General features: G+C 42.4%; 1 protein-coding gene across 4 annotated transcripts in view; it reads right to left on the bottom strand.

Annotated features, from left to right (window-relative positions):
• Nucleotides 1-12,403: 12,403 nt before the first annotated feature.
• The window catches only part of PBLD (phenazine biosynthesis like protein domain containing), a gene marked incomplete at its 5' end in the record, with an annotated part of 40,178 nt that continues 38,676 nt past the window's right edge, over nt 12,404-13,905 (bottom strand). For 3 of the 4 annotated variants that reach the window (XM_083363238.1, XM_083363235.1, XM_083363237.1), the window contains 2 exons: nt 12,404-12,553; nt 13,545-13,607. In XM_083363238.1, the coding sequence (XP_083219364.1) occupies nt 12,438-12,553; nt 13,545-13,607 (179 nt within the window). In that variant the 3' untranslated portion in view covers nt 12,404-12,437. Of the gene's footprint in view, nt 12,562-13,544; nt 13,608-13,905 lie in introns of all 4 variants that reach the window. The other variant, XM_083363236.1, reaches the window with a different exon arrangement.

Below are 13,905 nucleotides of genomic sequence, written 5' to 3'. Positions count from 1 at the left end.
GGGATTAATTTAACCTGTGCATTGTTTGGTCTATGTTGGCCTACATCTTAACTTTGGGGGATTACCTGAATGGTACCCACTGACCCTTCTGTGGTATTCTCAAAACCCACTAACCCAGCTATCAACCCAGTTAAGCATGTTATGGGAACAGATCCACTGTACTGTATTTTTTTTTGCTTGGTGGATCTGATCTGGTGCTTCTCCCTGCTTTACTGTTACAGGAAGTTCTCATTCTAGAAATAGTCCCTTCATTAGCCAAATCTCTTCAGCGTAGGTATATCTTGAGAAGTTTTGAAGAGTTTAAAAAACTGGAAAGTAAAATCCCTAATTAATTATCTTTCTGGTTTGCAGCCATATACGAAGATTGCAAATAGCACTGGAACAGAAGGCTGGTTGCTTCCTGAAGCATCACTTGATTTAAGATTAATGAAGAGCTGTTGAGGGCAGGCTTACAAATGTAAAACCATCTGCAGCCTCTCCTGGGGTTTCAGACCTGCTGCAGAGTAATTTAAAAAAAAAAGGTGCTCAATTGGAAGTTTGTTTGATTTTTTTTTTTTTTGCTGAAAAGCTAACTTCGACAAAAATGGCCTTGGCTAATTATCAGCATTATTGGATGGATCCTTATTGGTATTTTAATTGTGTTATTTTGTTTTAAAAGGACACACACGAGAGCCTGGGTAGAATTACCTACACAGGTACTTATCTTGCTGGCTGTGGATGATGGGAGGTGTAGCCAAACATACCTGAAGGGTGCTACCTTGGGGAAAGTTGGGTTAGCCTAGTGATGATTGATGAGAGAGAAAGAGAAATGATGGATGAATCAGTAGGTAGGTAGTGGGTAAAGAGATGATAGATAGATAGATAGATAGATAGATAGATAGATAGATAGATAGATAGATAGATAGATAGATAGATGATAGATAGATAGATAGATAGATAGATAGATAGATAGATAGATAGATAGATAGATGATAGGACAATGGATAGATAAATGGATGATAGATGATAGACAGATAGACAGACAGACAGACAGATAAATTTATAGATTCATAGAGGTAGTTGAGAGAGAGAGAGATACACAGATAATTGTGGGGTCCTTGGTGCACTTTGAGGTTGGTTATTTTCTTGCAGACTTTGTGCTAGAAGGGAATGGAATTTGCTCTCTGATTTCTATACTAGTGGCTGGCCCTGTCAGTGTTGCTACTGTAGGAGTGGTCTTGGTGGTTCCTTGATCGGATTGTTGTTTGCTGTTAACTTGTTGGTAGTTGCTTGATTGGGGCATTGTTGACTTTTTTATTTTTGATTTAGCGTTAATCTTGGTGTTAATCTCTGCTCATCTGGATGTTGATTGCTGGTGGGAGATGTTTTTGTCAACTCTACAAATGAGCAAGGCTGCAGCCATTTTTCCTACTCATTTTCGGTTGCCACATAGAATGGAGGGAGGGGGGTTGCCCAGGTGGTTTGCTAGCCTAAATAATCTTTTGTCCTGTGGGAACCAAGATCATCCGCTGCTCCCAAGACTGCAGGCTGGGCATTGCATAAAAAACCCGCCAAGAAGATGTATTGGGGAACATAGCTGCTTGCGTAGTTTTAGGGGAGGGATTTTTTTTAACCTTGTACCAGGGAATTGTTACATGTGTCTCCAGACTTGAGGAATTTGCAAGCCTCGGAGATCTGCTTTATTCATCTCTGTCTGTCAGAACCATGACAGTTTTGTTCTTTTTGTTTCCTTTTTTGACTTTTTGATTCTCTTTTGAATGGTATGTAAATGTTGTTTATCTCGCTGCGCCTGTTGATGGCAGATTTGTCTGAGTGCCAGGCTTTCAGGAATTCTGTAACAGTTTTGGAGTTGGCTTGGTCTAGGATGCTCACCATTTCCAGTTGAAACTATAGTTAAGTATGTCCATGTGTTGTGAAATTAAGCAGTTTTCATCATATCTTCTGGCTGATAGTTGGTGTTCATGCATGCATTCTGCTAGTCTTCTGCAGAGGAGAAACAGGAATTATCTACTGTTACACTATATGTTGTAGATGCACAATCCACAACCCAAAACCTACACTAGGAGCAAAGCCTTGTCTTCAAAGATTTGCAGAACCCTTGTAGAAATGTCAGTCTCTAGGGGGAATACTGTTCTAGAGGGCAGGCACCCCAGCAGAGAAGATGTACTTCTGGGGTCCCCCCTAGGTGACATGGTTTGAGATACAAGTGCCCTCACGCTGCCTGATCTCACTGGATAGGCAGAAATGATTGGAGACAGGCAGTCATTCAAATAACCAAGTCCTGTGCCATGCAGGACTTTTTAGGTGGCAACACTTTAAATGCTAATTTGCATTGGTAAGACTGTTATGATTCTTTTCTTCCTACATGTTTTATAGGCCCTATTCGTTATTTTTGTTTTCTTCTATTCAATCATGTCAGATTCTCAAACATTACCCAGACACGTTCCTGAAGGTTTTTTTCTGGTTAAGTTTTTTTCAGAAGTGATTTGCCATTGCCTCCTTCCTAGGACTGAGAGATAGTGACCGGCCCAAGGTCATCCAGCTGACTTTGTGCCTAAGGTGGGATTAGAACTCACAGTCTCTCAGTTTCTAGCCTGATGCCTTAACCACTATACCACACTGCCTCTCCCCCCCCCATTATTTAGCATTTTTCTATCCTTACTCCCTTACTTCACAGAAGCCAAATTGATTTCCACAGATTTTATTTATGCATTTACTAAATTAATATGCCACTCATTCACAATAAAGCACCTCTGGGATTTTCCAAATGCTGTCCCATCAATTCATTAAACGTGACTGCCACTGATACGCTGAGAGCTGCACCATGCAGTCAGAAATATGACTTCTTAGCTTATTGATCATGGAAGCTGGTAGCAATAAATGATTTGTAAATCTTAAAAAAAAATCAGCTTCCCAGTGCTTTAATGGGTGAGAAATAGGGGTGTGTGTGGGTGTGGGTGTGGGTGTGGGTGTGTTCTTCAATGGAAGCCAACTTTAGAATTAAGGGCTGCTGCTGCTTTATAATAGATTTCCTATAGGTGTATTGACATGTGAAAAAAAAGAGCTGGCAGATCATCAGTAGACTGAATTCCATTTAAAACAAGCCTCAGAAATCATTTGTTCCTAATTTTGGTTTTTCTGATTCAAGCCTTCTAACTTCTACATCAGGGCTGTTCAATCTTTTCACCCATTGTACCACTTTTAGGATATGGCAACATCCGAGTACCACCAGTCGCCTAGCAAGGTGTCAAAAACTTGATGACCAAAAAAAAAGGAAAAAAGTGATGAAGTTCAGGTAGTCCTTGACTTACAACAGTTCACTTAGTGCCTGTTCGAAGTTACAATGGCACTGAAAAAAGTGCCCCCCAAGCCACAGCCGAGCAAGATACCTACCTGTCTCCCCGGCGGCGCTCTTCCTCCTGTCCGAGGTTTTCCTTGTTGTGAGCATTTCTGTTGAGGATTGGCAGCGGGGGTTGGGTGGGGGGTGTTTAGTTTTTACCCATCCCACCCCACTCCGTCTGCTGGGTGGTTGCAGCAGGTTTTGGTTACTTCACATGACCCTGGGACACTGTGACCGAGATAAATATGAATCAGTTGCCAAGCATCTGAATGTAAATCACAAGACCCTGGAGATGCTGCAACATTCCAGCTGATTGGCGCTTCTTCTGGGCTCAGCAGAAGCGCCAGGATCAGTGCCGAGCTCCAGCTGGAGCCTGGTGCTTCTGCTGAGCCCTGACAGCCCCAAAGAAGCACTGATCCTGGCACTTCCGCTGAGCCCTGACAGCCCTGCAGCTCCAGCCGTCTCTCGTTCAGGCTTGTGCAGTGCTGTCACCAGTTCAGCTCATTCCCCTCCCCCACTACCACTTTTGTAGGATGGTCGCGTACCACCTGCCAGGTACCAATGTACCACAGGTGGTACCCGTACCACTGGTTGAAAAGCCCTGTTCTACGTCACCAAACTGGACAAAATATATACCTTGGTTGCGGTTGTGTTTTTTCATTGCTGAAATGCAGGGAAGGATGTTTGGGAGGACTCCAAGGCATTGAAAGAACTCTTGGCAAGCAACACACTTGGCTTGTTGGGTCAATATTGTAATATTTCCCTGAAGAATAAAGTTTCATAGCTCAGAAAACAAGAGTTTCTATTCCTGCCATTCTCAGCAGCTAAGAATTCATTTTGCATAGGTTGCATGTGTAATTAGCAGTCCTTCTGTAAGTGTCTGCAATTAGCACCACAATGATTAATAAAAGAACCTCTTTAAGGCTCCGTTTAGCCTGCAGAAATGCAAAATCAGGAATAACTAATGCATCATTAATAAATCATGGCTGATTAGCTAATCTGTTGATTACAAACACGCTTAGAGCTCAGATTCCCACCTGTGTTGGGCATCTCCAGCCCCCTCCACCCACCCCATCCCCACTCCAGATCTCTGCTGCCTGGAACAGAATTTGAGACAATGAAGAAATAAATTATGTCAAAATAAAAATTGCACTAGGAAGGTGGGAGAGAGCTGCATGCAGCAGCAAGTATGTTGGTTTCATGACGAAAATTGTGATGGGAAAATACTTATTAGGCCTGGGTGATTATTTATTCCTGCAGGAAAAAAAACACTACCGTCTATTTGTTAGGTTTGGACAAATGAACACAATAATTGCCTTCTTAATGCACTCCAGGAATGCTGCACATTTTTCACACAGGTAAATTATAGGCAGAAACACACAGCCTCCAGCAGTGATTAATTTTACTAAGCACAAACTCTCAGGGATTTGGTTTTCCCTCTCCAATTCCTCCAAAGCAGATCCGCTCCTTGTCTTCACTGCCATCAACTTTTGAACAATAAGGACACAGCTGAGACAAGGATATTTGCAGGGTCTGGTCAAAAAAGTCAAGATGGCAGCTACAATGGTTCAACTGAAGCTCCACCTCTTGCATATAAAAAAACAGGTGGAGCTTCAGTCAAGCATCATGGCTGCGTAACTTTATATGTACCATGTAACATTTCATAGCATCACATAACATTCCTTGTATGTTCTTGTTAATGCTCATCCTCAGATTCCACAGATTTGGTTTTTACATTATAGTGAGAAAAGTTTGCAAGTTAGTAAAGTTCAATTTTATGTACAGTCCTTGACTTTGGTTTGAATAAGTTTTTATCACACTCCACATTCCTCATGAAAAATTTTCTTTGTTACTTCTAAGAATTATATATATTAATCAAAGACACATTAATTACTGAAAATATTATTCAGAGAGCCCCCCTCTCCTGTTCTCCTCAAGAGAACCATCACTCTGCATTTATGACACTGCTGACACATTAACAGTAGGTGATTCGTTCTGCAGGCTGGTCTTTTTCCCACCATGTGTGATTTATATAAATTGGTTAAATAAATATTCCTCGAAGGCTTCAGCGCATGGGTCTTCAAACTTGGCCCTTTTATGACTTGTGGACTTCAACTCCCAGAATTCCTCAGCCAGGCATGCTGGCTGAGGAATTCTGGGAGTTGAAGTCCACAAGTCATAAAAGGGCCAAGCTTGAAAACCCCTGCTCCAGCGTATAGCAGAAGTGCTGGAGAAGGGGCTGTAAATATTATATGAAACATGACTATGTTTTAGTGCAAAAAAAATGAAATTGTAAAAACCATTAGGTAAAGGTAAAGGTTCCCCCGCACATGCGTGCTAGTCGTTTCTGACTCTAGGGGCCGGTGTTCATCTCTGTTTCAAAGCTGAAGAGCCAGCGTTTGTCCGAAGACGTCTTCCGTGGTCATGTGGCCGGCATGACTAGATGCCAAAGGTGCACGGAATGCTGTTACCTTCCCACCGGAGTGGTCCCTATTTTTCTACTTGCATTTTTACGTGCTTTCGAACTGCTAGGTTGGCAGATGCTGGGACAAGTAACAGGCACTCACTCTGTTACGCGGCACTCGGGATTCGACCCGCCAAACTGCCGACTTTCTGATTGACAAGCTCAGCGTCCTAACCCACTGAGCCACCATTACCTACCCTTAAATTGGAGTAGCTTAAATCCCCTCAACAACAACACCATCAGGAAAAAAGAAATGTTTTAAAAAGGGAGGAAGGAAGGAAATTATGAACAAGCTCACTAAGAGAGAGAACAGCCTGCTTCAAGCAAAGACAGTGGTTCTATTCAGACTAAGGATGAAATGGATAGAACTTTGGTCAATTTTATTCCTGCATATAGCAGTTGCAGCAGTTTTATCATATGCAATGTTTCTCTCAGATATGTGGATTTCAGTTCTCAGAATTCCCCAGCCAGCCACCAGGAGCAGAGGGCACTAATCTAATTACTATATGGCAGGGGTCCTCAAACTTGGCCACTTTAAGACTTGTTGGACTTCAACTCCCAGAATTCCTCAGCCAGCCTGGCTGGCTAGGGAATTCTGGGAGTTGAAGTCCACAAGTCTTAAAGTGGCCAAGTCTGAAGACCCCTGTTATATGGGCAGCATTTTTCTTCTTCTAAGAGCCACAGTGGCACAGTGGTTAGAATGCAGTATTGCAGGCTAATTCTGCTGACTGACGACTGCCAGCCGTTTGGCAGTTCAATTCTCATCTGCTCAAGGTTGACTCAGCCTTTCATCCTTCTGAGGTTGGTAAAATGAGGACCCAGATTGTTGGGGGCAAGATGCTGACTCTGTAAACCGCTTAGAGAGGGCTATAAAGCACTGTGAAGCGGTATATAAGTCTAAGTGCTATCGCTATTCTTTCTCTCCTTGAAGTCTTCTATTATTAGTTGATCAGCCAACAGTTCAAATATCTACCACAAGATGGTAGCAAAGTGTTAGAGTTGTTCCTATTTCTTGTTCAAGACAGCTTCCCACCTGGATCAACATGCCTGTACAGCATAGCTGGAGATGGGATAAAACAGCCTAAAGTCCTTCTAAAGTGCATGGGCTAAGGCATACAGGTGTTTCATATAGTCTTGTCCTCTTAAAAACAGTGAGCCATTCTCACATTGGGACAAAGAGAATGTGTAGATTTTCCCCAGAAGCGGAGCAGAGATGCACATGTGGATGTCATCGACACAAATAAGATAATTGATAATTGAGAGAAAGAAAGCAGATAATTCAAAGACAAAATGAACAAAGTGGAACTACAACACAAGCCCCAGGGAATACTCACCAAATTCAGAGAAGATGTCAAAACCCATTCCTATTTCATTTCATTTCATTTCTATTTCATTCCAGCTTTTCCTGGGTTTTGCCATGCTTCCAAGGGGGAGGGGGGATGTGCCTGCAGGGCTGTTGCTTTCACTTCCTCCCCTCGCTACAATGTAATCCCTTACCTTGTTTATTGGGTCTGCATCCTGTTTCCTGCGTTCTCTCTCTCTCTCTCTGAACTCTGTCTTTTAAACAGATAGAACAAAGGAGGAGTTAGGAATCTAACCTCAATGCCTGGATTTTGTCTACGCTTCCAGATAAAGGTGTGAAGAAGCTGCCACCCTCCCGGTTCCCACAACAGATTTAACACTTGGGGATTGGCTATCCCACATGGGAGGGTGTCAATCTATGGGATGGGACCCTGCTTGGGGACACTATAATCTACTGCGTTGCGCGGGAAATCTCAGAGATCCTGTCTATTATGCCTGCTATCACCTACTCTTAATAAAAGTTCTGGCTTGGAAGAAATTGTTTCCAAGAGTTCTGCTTTCTTAAGATGTGGGATTGAAGTGGGTCCTGACAGAAGAGCAACTAAGATGATCAAAGGCCTGGAGACTAAAACATATGAAGAACGGCTACGGGACTTGGGTTTGGCTAGTCTAAAGAAAAGAAGAAACAGGGGAGACATGATAGCAGCATTCCAATATCTGAGGGGCTGTCACAAGGCAGAGGGGGTCAGGTTGTTCATCAGAGCACCAGAGGGAAGGACGAGAAACAACAGTTGGAAACTGATCAAAGAGAGAAGCAACCTGGAACTAAGGAGAAACTTCCTGACAGTGAGGACAATCAACCAGTGGAACAGCTTACCCCAGTGGTGGGATTCAAACAGTGGCGGGAACAACCGGTTCTCTGTGTGGATGCTCCTTCCAGAAGTCTATTCAGGGCCTGGGCATCAAAAAATTAGCTACCAGTTCTGCCGAAGTGGTGCGAACTGGCTGAATCCCACCACTGGCTTATCCCCAGAAATTGTGGGCACTCCATCACTGGAGATTTTTAAGAAGAGATTGGACATTTACCTGTCTGAGACAGTGTAGGTTGTCCTGATTGAGCAGGGGGCTGGACTAGAAGACCTCCAAGATCCCTTCCAGCTCTATTCTATTCTAAACCATTGGCTTCCGGTTGCCCTCCGGGTGAGATTCAAGGTCCTGGTAATGACCTATAAAGCTCTAAATGGCTTGGGTCCGGATTATCTAAGGGAACACCTGCTGCCGGCATCAACTTCCCATCATCCTGTGCACTCCCACAGGGAGGGCCTTCTCAGGGTGCCGGTGGTTAAGGAGTGCCGGCGGGTGATCCCCAGAGGGAGGGCATTCTCTGTGGGCACGCCTGCCCTTTGGAATGATTTACCTGTGGAACTTCAGACCGCCCCCAATCTGCGTACATTTCGCCGGGACCTGAAAACCTGGTTTTTCGATCTATCAGGCCTGGACTGAAGGGGTTTTAGCTTTTTAAATATTGGGCTTAATTAATTTAATCTATTTTAATTTTATATTATCTTTATATTGTATTTTATGCTGCCCTGTAAACCGCCCTGAGTCCTTTGGGAATAGGGCGGTATAAAAATCTAATTAAATAAATAAATAAAGAAGTAAGACTTCTGTATAACCAAAAAAGTGCAATTCAACATTATAAGCAATATAAGGTTGAAATACAGTATTCTCAAATCCTAATGAACTCAAAAAAGTTGCACCAGTAGCAATGACTGACAGTTTGCTTGAGCCATCAGCAGGTCCCAGACAATCCAACCCATACACTGCCCAGGTTACATTTAATAATCTTGGACAAAAATGATAGAGAAGACCTGGACAAAACTAGAACAAACTGAACAACACAACAAAGTACTGTTGTTTTTTAATTATAAAGAGGCATGTTTCAGTATCTGGAAAAATACTTCCTGAAAGAGAATAATTTAATATAGCAGCCTACTAACAAGAATAGAGAAGGAAGAAGGAGCTTCTGAAACCATTTTGCCTCCTGACAACATTCTATTTACAGGACCTGCTACGGCAGCCGAAACTCAAGAGCCCATGAAAGAGTATCTGGTGACTTTCTGCCAGGGGAAAAACAGGCTCTTCACAAATTTTACAGAGTTTTGCTATTGCAAAAAGATTGCTCTTTACGTGATTGCACTTTGTTGCAACTGAGCCAGAAATAAATAGACTCAGCTGCCAATTCTGTCGAGTTAATGAGATAACAAAGAGCTGCTTTTAAACTGGAATTATCTTTGGACTGGTGATAAGGCTGTGGTGCAGGTTAGCCAGCCCAGGTATTAAGAAATTAAACCGCTGTTTATTATTCTATCTTAATAAGGCAAACTTTCTTGGCTATGTCCAAGAAGCTAAAATGTATTCTAGATAGCCATGCAGGGTGATCTTTATATATAATTCTTCCACAGGCTTGGCCATGGAAAGTATGATAGAAAGCTATTACAGATGTGCTTCCCTGACTTTGTTCAATAGTCCTTCTGTTGAAACCTACCTAGAATCGGTAAAGAATGCAGTTGAAATTTCTTGAACCACATATAAGCAGCTCATTAGCATCTTACTGCACAGAAACACTATTGGTGTGAAATGATGCATGTGAGTTTTCAGACATTTGCTAGGCTACCTTCAGTATCAAATGGCATAGGATATATATATATTTTTGCTATTTCAATCAGGAAGAACTTCAATATATTGTTCAAATGCTAATATTTCTACCTGTCTTGACCAAAATATGGCACTTACATTGGGAAAAAATTAATGGGTGCCAAAATGGGCAGCCACTTGTTTGGGACAGTATAGGGCAGTGGTGACAAACCTATGGCACGGGTGCCAGAGGCGGTACTCAGAGCCCTCCCTGTGGGCACCCGTGCCATGCCTCGGAGGTGGCAACTGTCCCTCTTCAACCAGCTGCCCCCCACAGGTGTCCCTCCCCACCAGTGACATTGAGGTGACCACACCCACCCAATCTTCCATGACCACCACAGCCACACCCACCCAGTAGGCCATGCCCACCTGCCACCCAACGATAAATAAGTGGGTTTTGGGTTGCAGTTTGGGTACTCGGTCTTTAAAAGGTTCGCCATCACTGGTATAGTTTCTCCTGGATTGAACAGGGAGTTGGACTAGACTACCTCCGAGGCCCTCCCAACTCTGTTATTCTGTTCTGTTCTTCTGTTATGTCTAGCTGCACAGATCTCGGCCGGGGGGGAAGAGACATTAAAAAAGTGTCTCACCTTAATTTATCCAAGTACCCACTACCCTAGTGTCTTCAGCAGGAGATGGCATCTAGCCAAATTTTGCTCATGTTGAACAAACTAGGTAGGGTCAAACTGGTTTAGTATTTGGATGAGAAATCATTAGGAGATCCCAAAGCAGTAGACTAGATAAGGAAGTTGGAAAACATTCTAGAGCAGGGGTCTTCAAACTGGGCCCTTTTATGACTTGTGGACTTCAACTCCCAGAATTCCTCAGCCAGGCACGCTGGCTGAGGAATTCCGGGAGTTGAAGTCCACAAGTCATAAAAGGGCCCAGTTTGAAGACCCCTGCTCTAGAGAAAGCAGGAGACAAACACTCTCACTTTATTAAAGAAACAACATTGACATATCTGTATAGTCAGCAGGTCATCTAGAAGCAGCCTTTACCTATTGCAGATTTGAATTTTCAGGAAATGTTATAAGTGTTCACTTACAGGTCCAGCAAATTCAAGCTTGCTTTCCATACACTTAAAATCTTATGATTAGGCTAGAACTGAGTGAACTGTTGAATTTAATTAGATGTGTCTTTTTTGTTGTTGTTGTTGTTTTATTTTAGCCTCCAGTGTTTTCAGATGTCCCAGACAATCCCAAAAAATAATGGCAAATAGAAACTGTACAAGAAAAGCAGTTTTTTTCATTTATTATTACCCACTGGAAGATAGACAAATAGTTATGCAAGTTACATATTGATATGTTTGCATAACTAGCTTCCAAATTTTGCGCTGTTTTTATTTTCAGCTAAAATAATAGTATTATTCTATGTCAGAGCTGGTTTGCTTTAAGAGCCTTGGTGATTCAGTGGTTAAAGTACAGTATTGCTGGCAAACTCTGCACACAGACAGGAGTTTGATCCTGACCAGCTCAAGGTTGACAGCCTTCCATCCATCTGAGGTCGGTAAAATAAGGACCCCGATTGTAGAAAAAAATAATGCTTCTACATTTTAAACTGTCCAGAGAGTAAAGCATTATGGGGCAGTATATAAGCTTAAATGCTATTGCTTTATTGATTTGAATTGTGTGTCAGAACCCATTCCTATTTCATTTCCTTTCTATCTATCCCCTCTGGTCTAAAAACAAATCTCACCTTTCCCTGGGTTCTGCCATACTTCCAAAGGGGAGGGGGGATGTGCCTGCAGGGTTATTGCTTTGTTGCCTCTATTCGCTGCAATGTAATCCTTTGCTTTGTTTATTGCCTCTGTATCCTCTATCAGATGCTGAAATGTAACAATTTGCTTCCTGCCTTATCTCTCTCTCTCTGAACTCTCTCTTCTTAACTGTCACTTAGAGCAAGGGAGGAAATAAGGAATGTAACCTCAGTGCCTGGTTTATGTCTACGCTCTCAGAAGAAGGTGTGAAGAAGCTGCCGACCCTCGCTCCATGCCGATGTTATCTCCCCTTTTCCCACAATGGACTTAACACCTAGGGATTGGCCATCCCACATCACCCGAGCAGACTATGGGGTGGGGTCTTGCTTGAGGATACTATAATCTATCACTGTGTGCGGGAAATTTCAGATCCTGTCTATTATGCCTGCTATCAACTACTCTTAATAAAAGTTCCTGTTGGAAGAAATTGTTTCCAAGAGTTCTGCTTTGTTAAGTTGTGGAGTTGAAGTGGGTCCTTACATTGTGATTGAGAAGAGCTGAGTTCTAGTCCTCCTTTGGGCACAAAACAGTGGTGGGGTTCAAATATGTGAACAACCGGTTCTCTGTGTAGATGCCGCTTCCGGAAGTCCTTTCTGGGCCTGGGCAACAAAAAATTAGCTACCAGTCCTGCCAAGTGGTGCAAATCAGCTGAATCCCACCACTGGCACAAAAGCCAAATGAGTGGCTTTGGATCAGCCACTTTCTCTTGGCCCTAAGAAGCCAATGGCAACCTACTTCGGAAAATGTTGCCAAGAAAACTTGTCCATGTAGTTGCCAAGATCAAGACTGCTTTGAATATCCAACAATAATTTTCTACGTTAAAAACAAATCCATATCAGCAGTGAGTTCAAACGGAAGCATTTAATTATCGAGTGCTTTTAATTATTTTTCAAAGAGCCAAAAACCCCTCTAACACCAAGCAAGCTTGTCCACCAATGTCTAATCTTCCATCTTGGCGTAGCAGAAGCTTCAACTCTCCCCCACGACTGGAGCACTGAAATGCTAAACAATGACAGAATTAGTTCGGTGAACAGAAAATATGCTTCTCTCTCTATCCAAATTAACATGCTGATCACTGCTGAAGGGCAGATAGATAGGAGAATTGAACACAACTGCCTACAATACAAACACAGGCCAGACTGGAATAGATGAAATATGTCATAACACAATTGTAAAGTGAATCTGTTTTTCCCATTGACTTTGCTTGTCAGAAACTCAAATACTTTGGCCACCTAATGAGAAGGAAGGACTCACTGGAGAAGAGCCTCATGCTGGGAAAGGTCGAGGGCAAGAGAAGAAGGGGACAACAGAGAATGAGGTGGCTGGATGGAGTCACTGAAGCAGTAGGTGTGAGCTTAAATGAACTCCAGAAGATGGTAGAGGACAGGAAGGCCTGGAGGAACATTGTCCAAAGGGTCGCGATGGGTCGGACACGACTTCGCAACTAACAACAATTGCTTGTCAGAAGGTCTCGAAAAGTGATCGCCTGACCTTAGGACACTGCAACCATCATAAATATGAATCAGTTGCCAAGCATCCAAATTTCGATCATGTGACCATAGGGATGCTGCAGTGGTCATAAGTGCAAAACAATACTTGTAAGTCATTTTTTTTTCAGTGCCGTTGTAAGTTCAAATGGTCACTAAACAAATGTTTAAGTTGAGATTACCTGAAGATGGCCATCAATTTAAGTGCCAATGATTGGCCATAGTCCTCAATTTTAGAATTAAAGCTACAGTAATTTCATTGTGTGGGAAAACTAGAAGAAACGATTATGCCTGGCTGGTTTGTTTTTTCATCTTGATTAAATTTGGCAAGGAAGGATGGCTGAATCTGTACCACTTGTACAGTATCAGAGCTACCCATGAAACAACCAATGTCCTTGTTTCAGTTCAAGAGTTCAGAAGGATATTGCAAATAAAATTTAGGCAGATTATACTCAGAGACCTAAAAGGGAAACTCTGTAAAATCATAGGAATTCCTACCGCATAGTTTGTTTTTTCCCAGTTGTTGTGACCAGTAGCTGCTTAATACAGCATGAGCAGATCCTTAAGAAAAAATAAGACGCAATAGCTGTGATAACTATGACAATGTTATAGCAGATCAGTGTTCAAAGCACTTTACAAACTTTAGTAGTAATTATTGCAACAGTATAAGTTGCTGTGATTTCTGTAATAAATTTCCTATCAGCTAACAAGTAAAAAAAACATATATACTGGAAATGTTCTCTCAGTTGTCTGCTATATTTCTGAATTTTTAGTCTCCCATTCTGTATTGTAATTCCACCATTTTCAGTGGATCAAATCTGCTTCAAAGGCACTTTTCTGAATGTGTGTTGGGTTATAA

Source organism: Vipera ursinii (genome assembly GCF_947247035.1).
Source record: "Vipera ursinii genome assembly, chromosome: 5".
Classification (NCBI taxonomy): Eukaryota; Metazoa; Chordata; class Lepidosauria; order Squamata; family Viperidae; genus Vipera; species Vipera ursinii.
The sequence above is the reverse complement of the archived record's forward strand: the minus strand, read 5'-3'. Positions and strand labels throughout refer to the sequence as shown.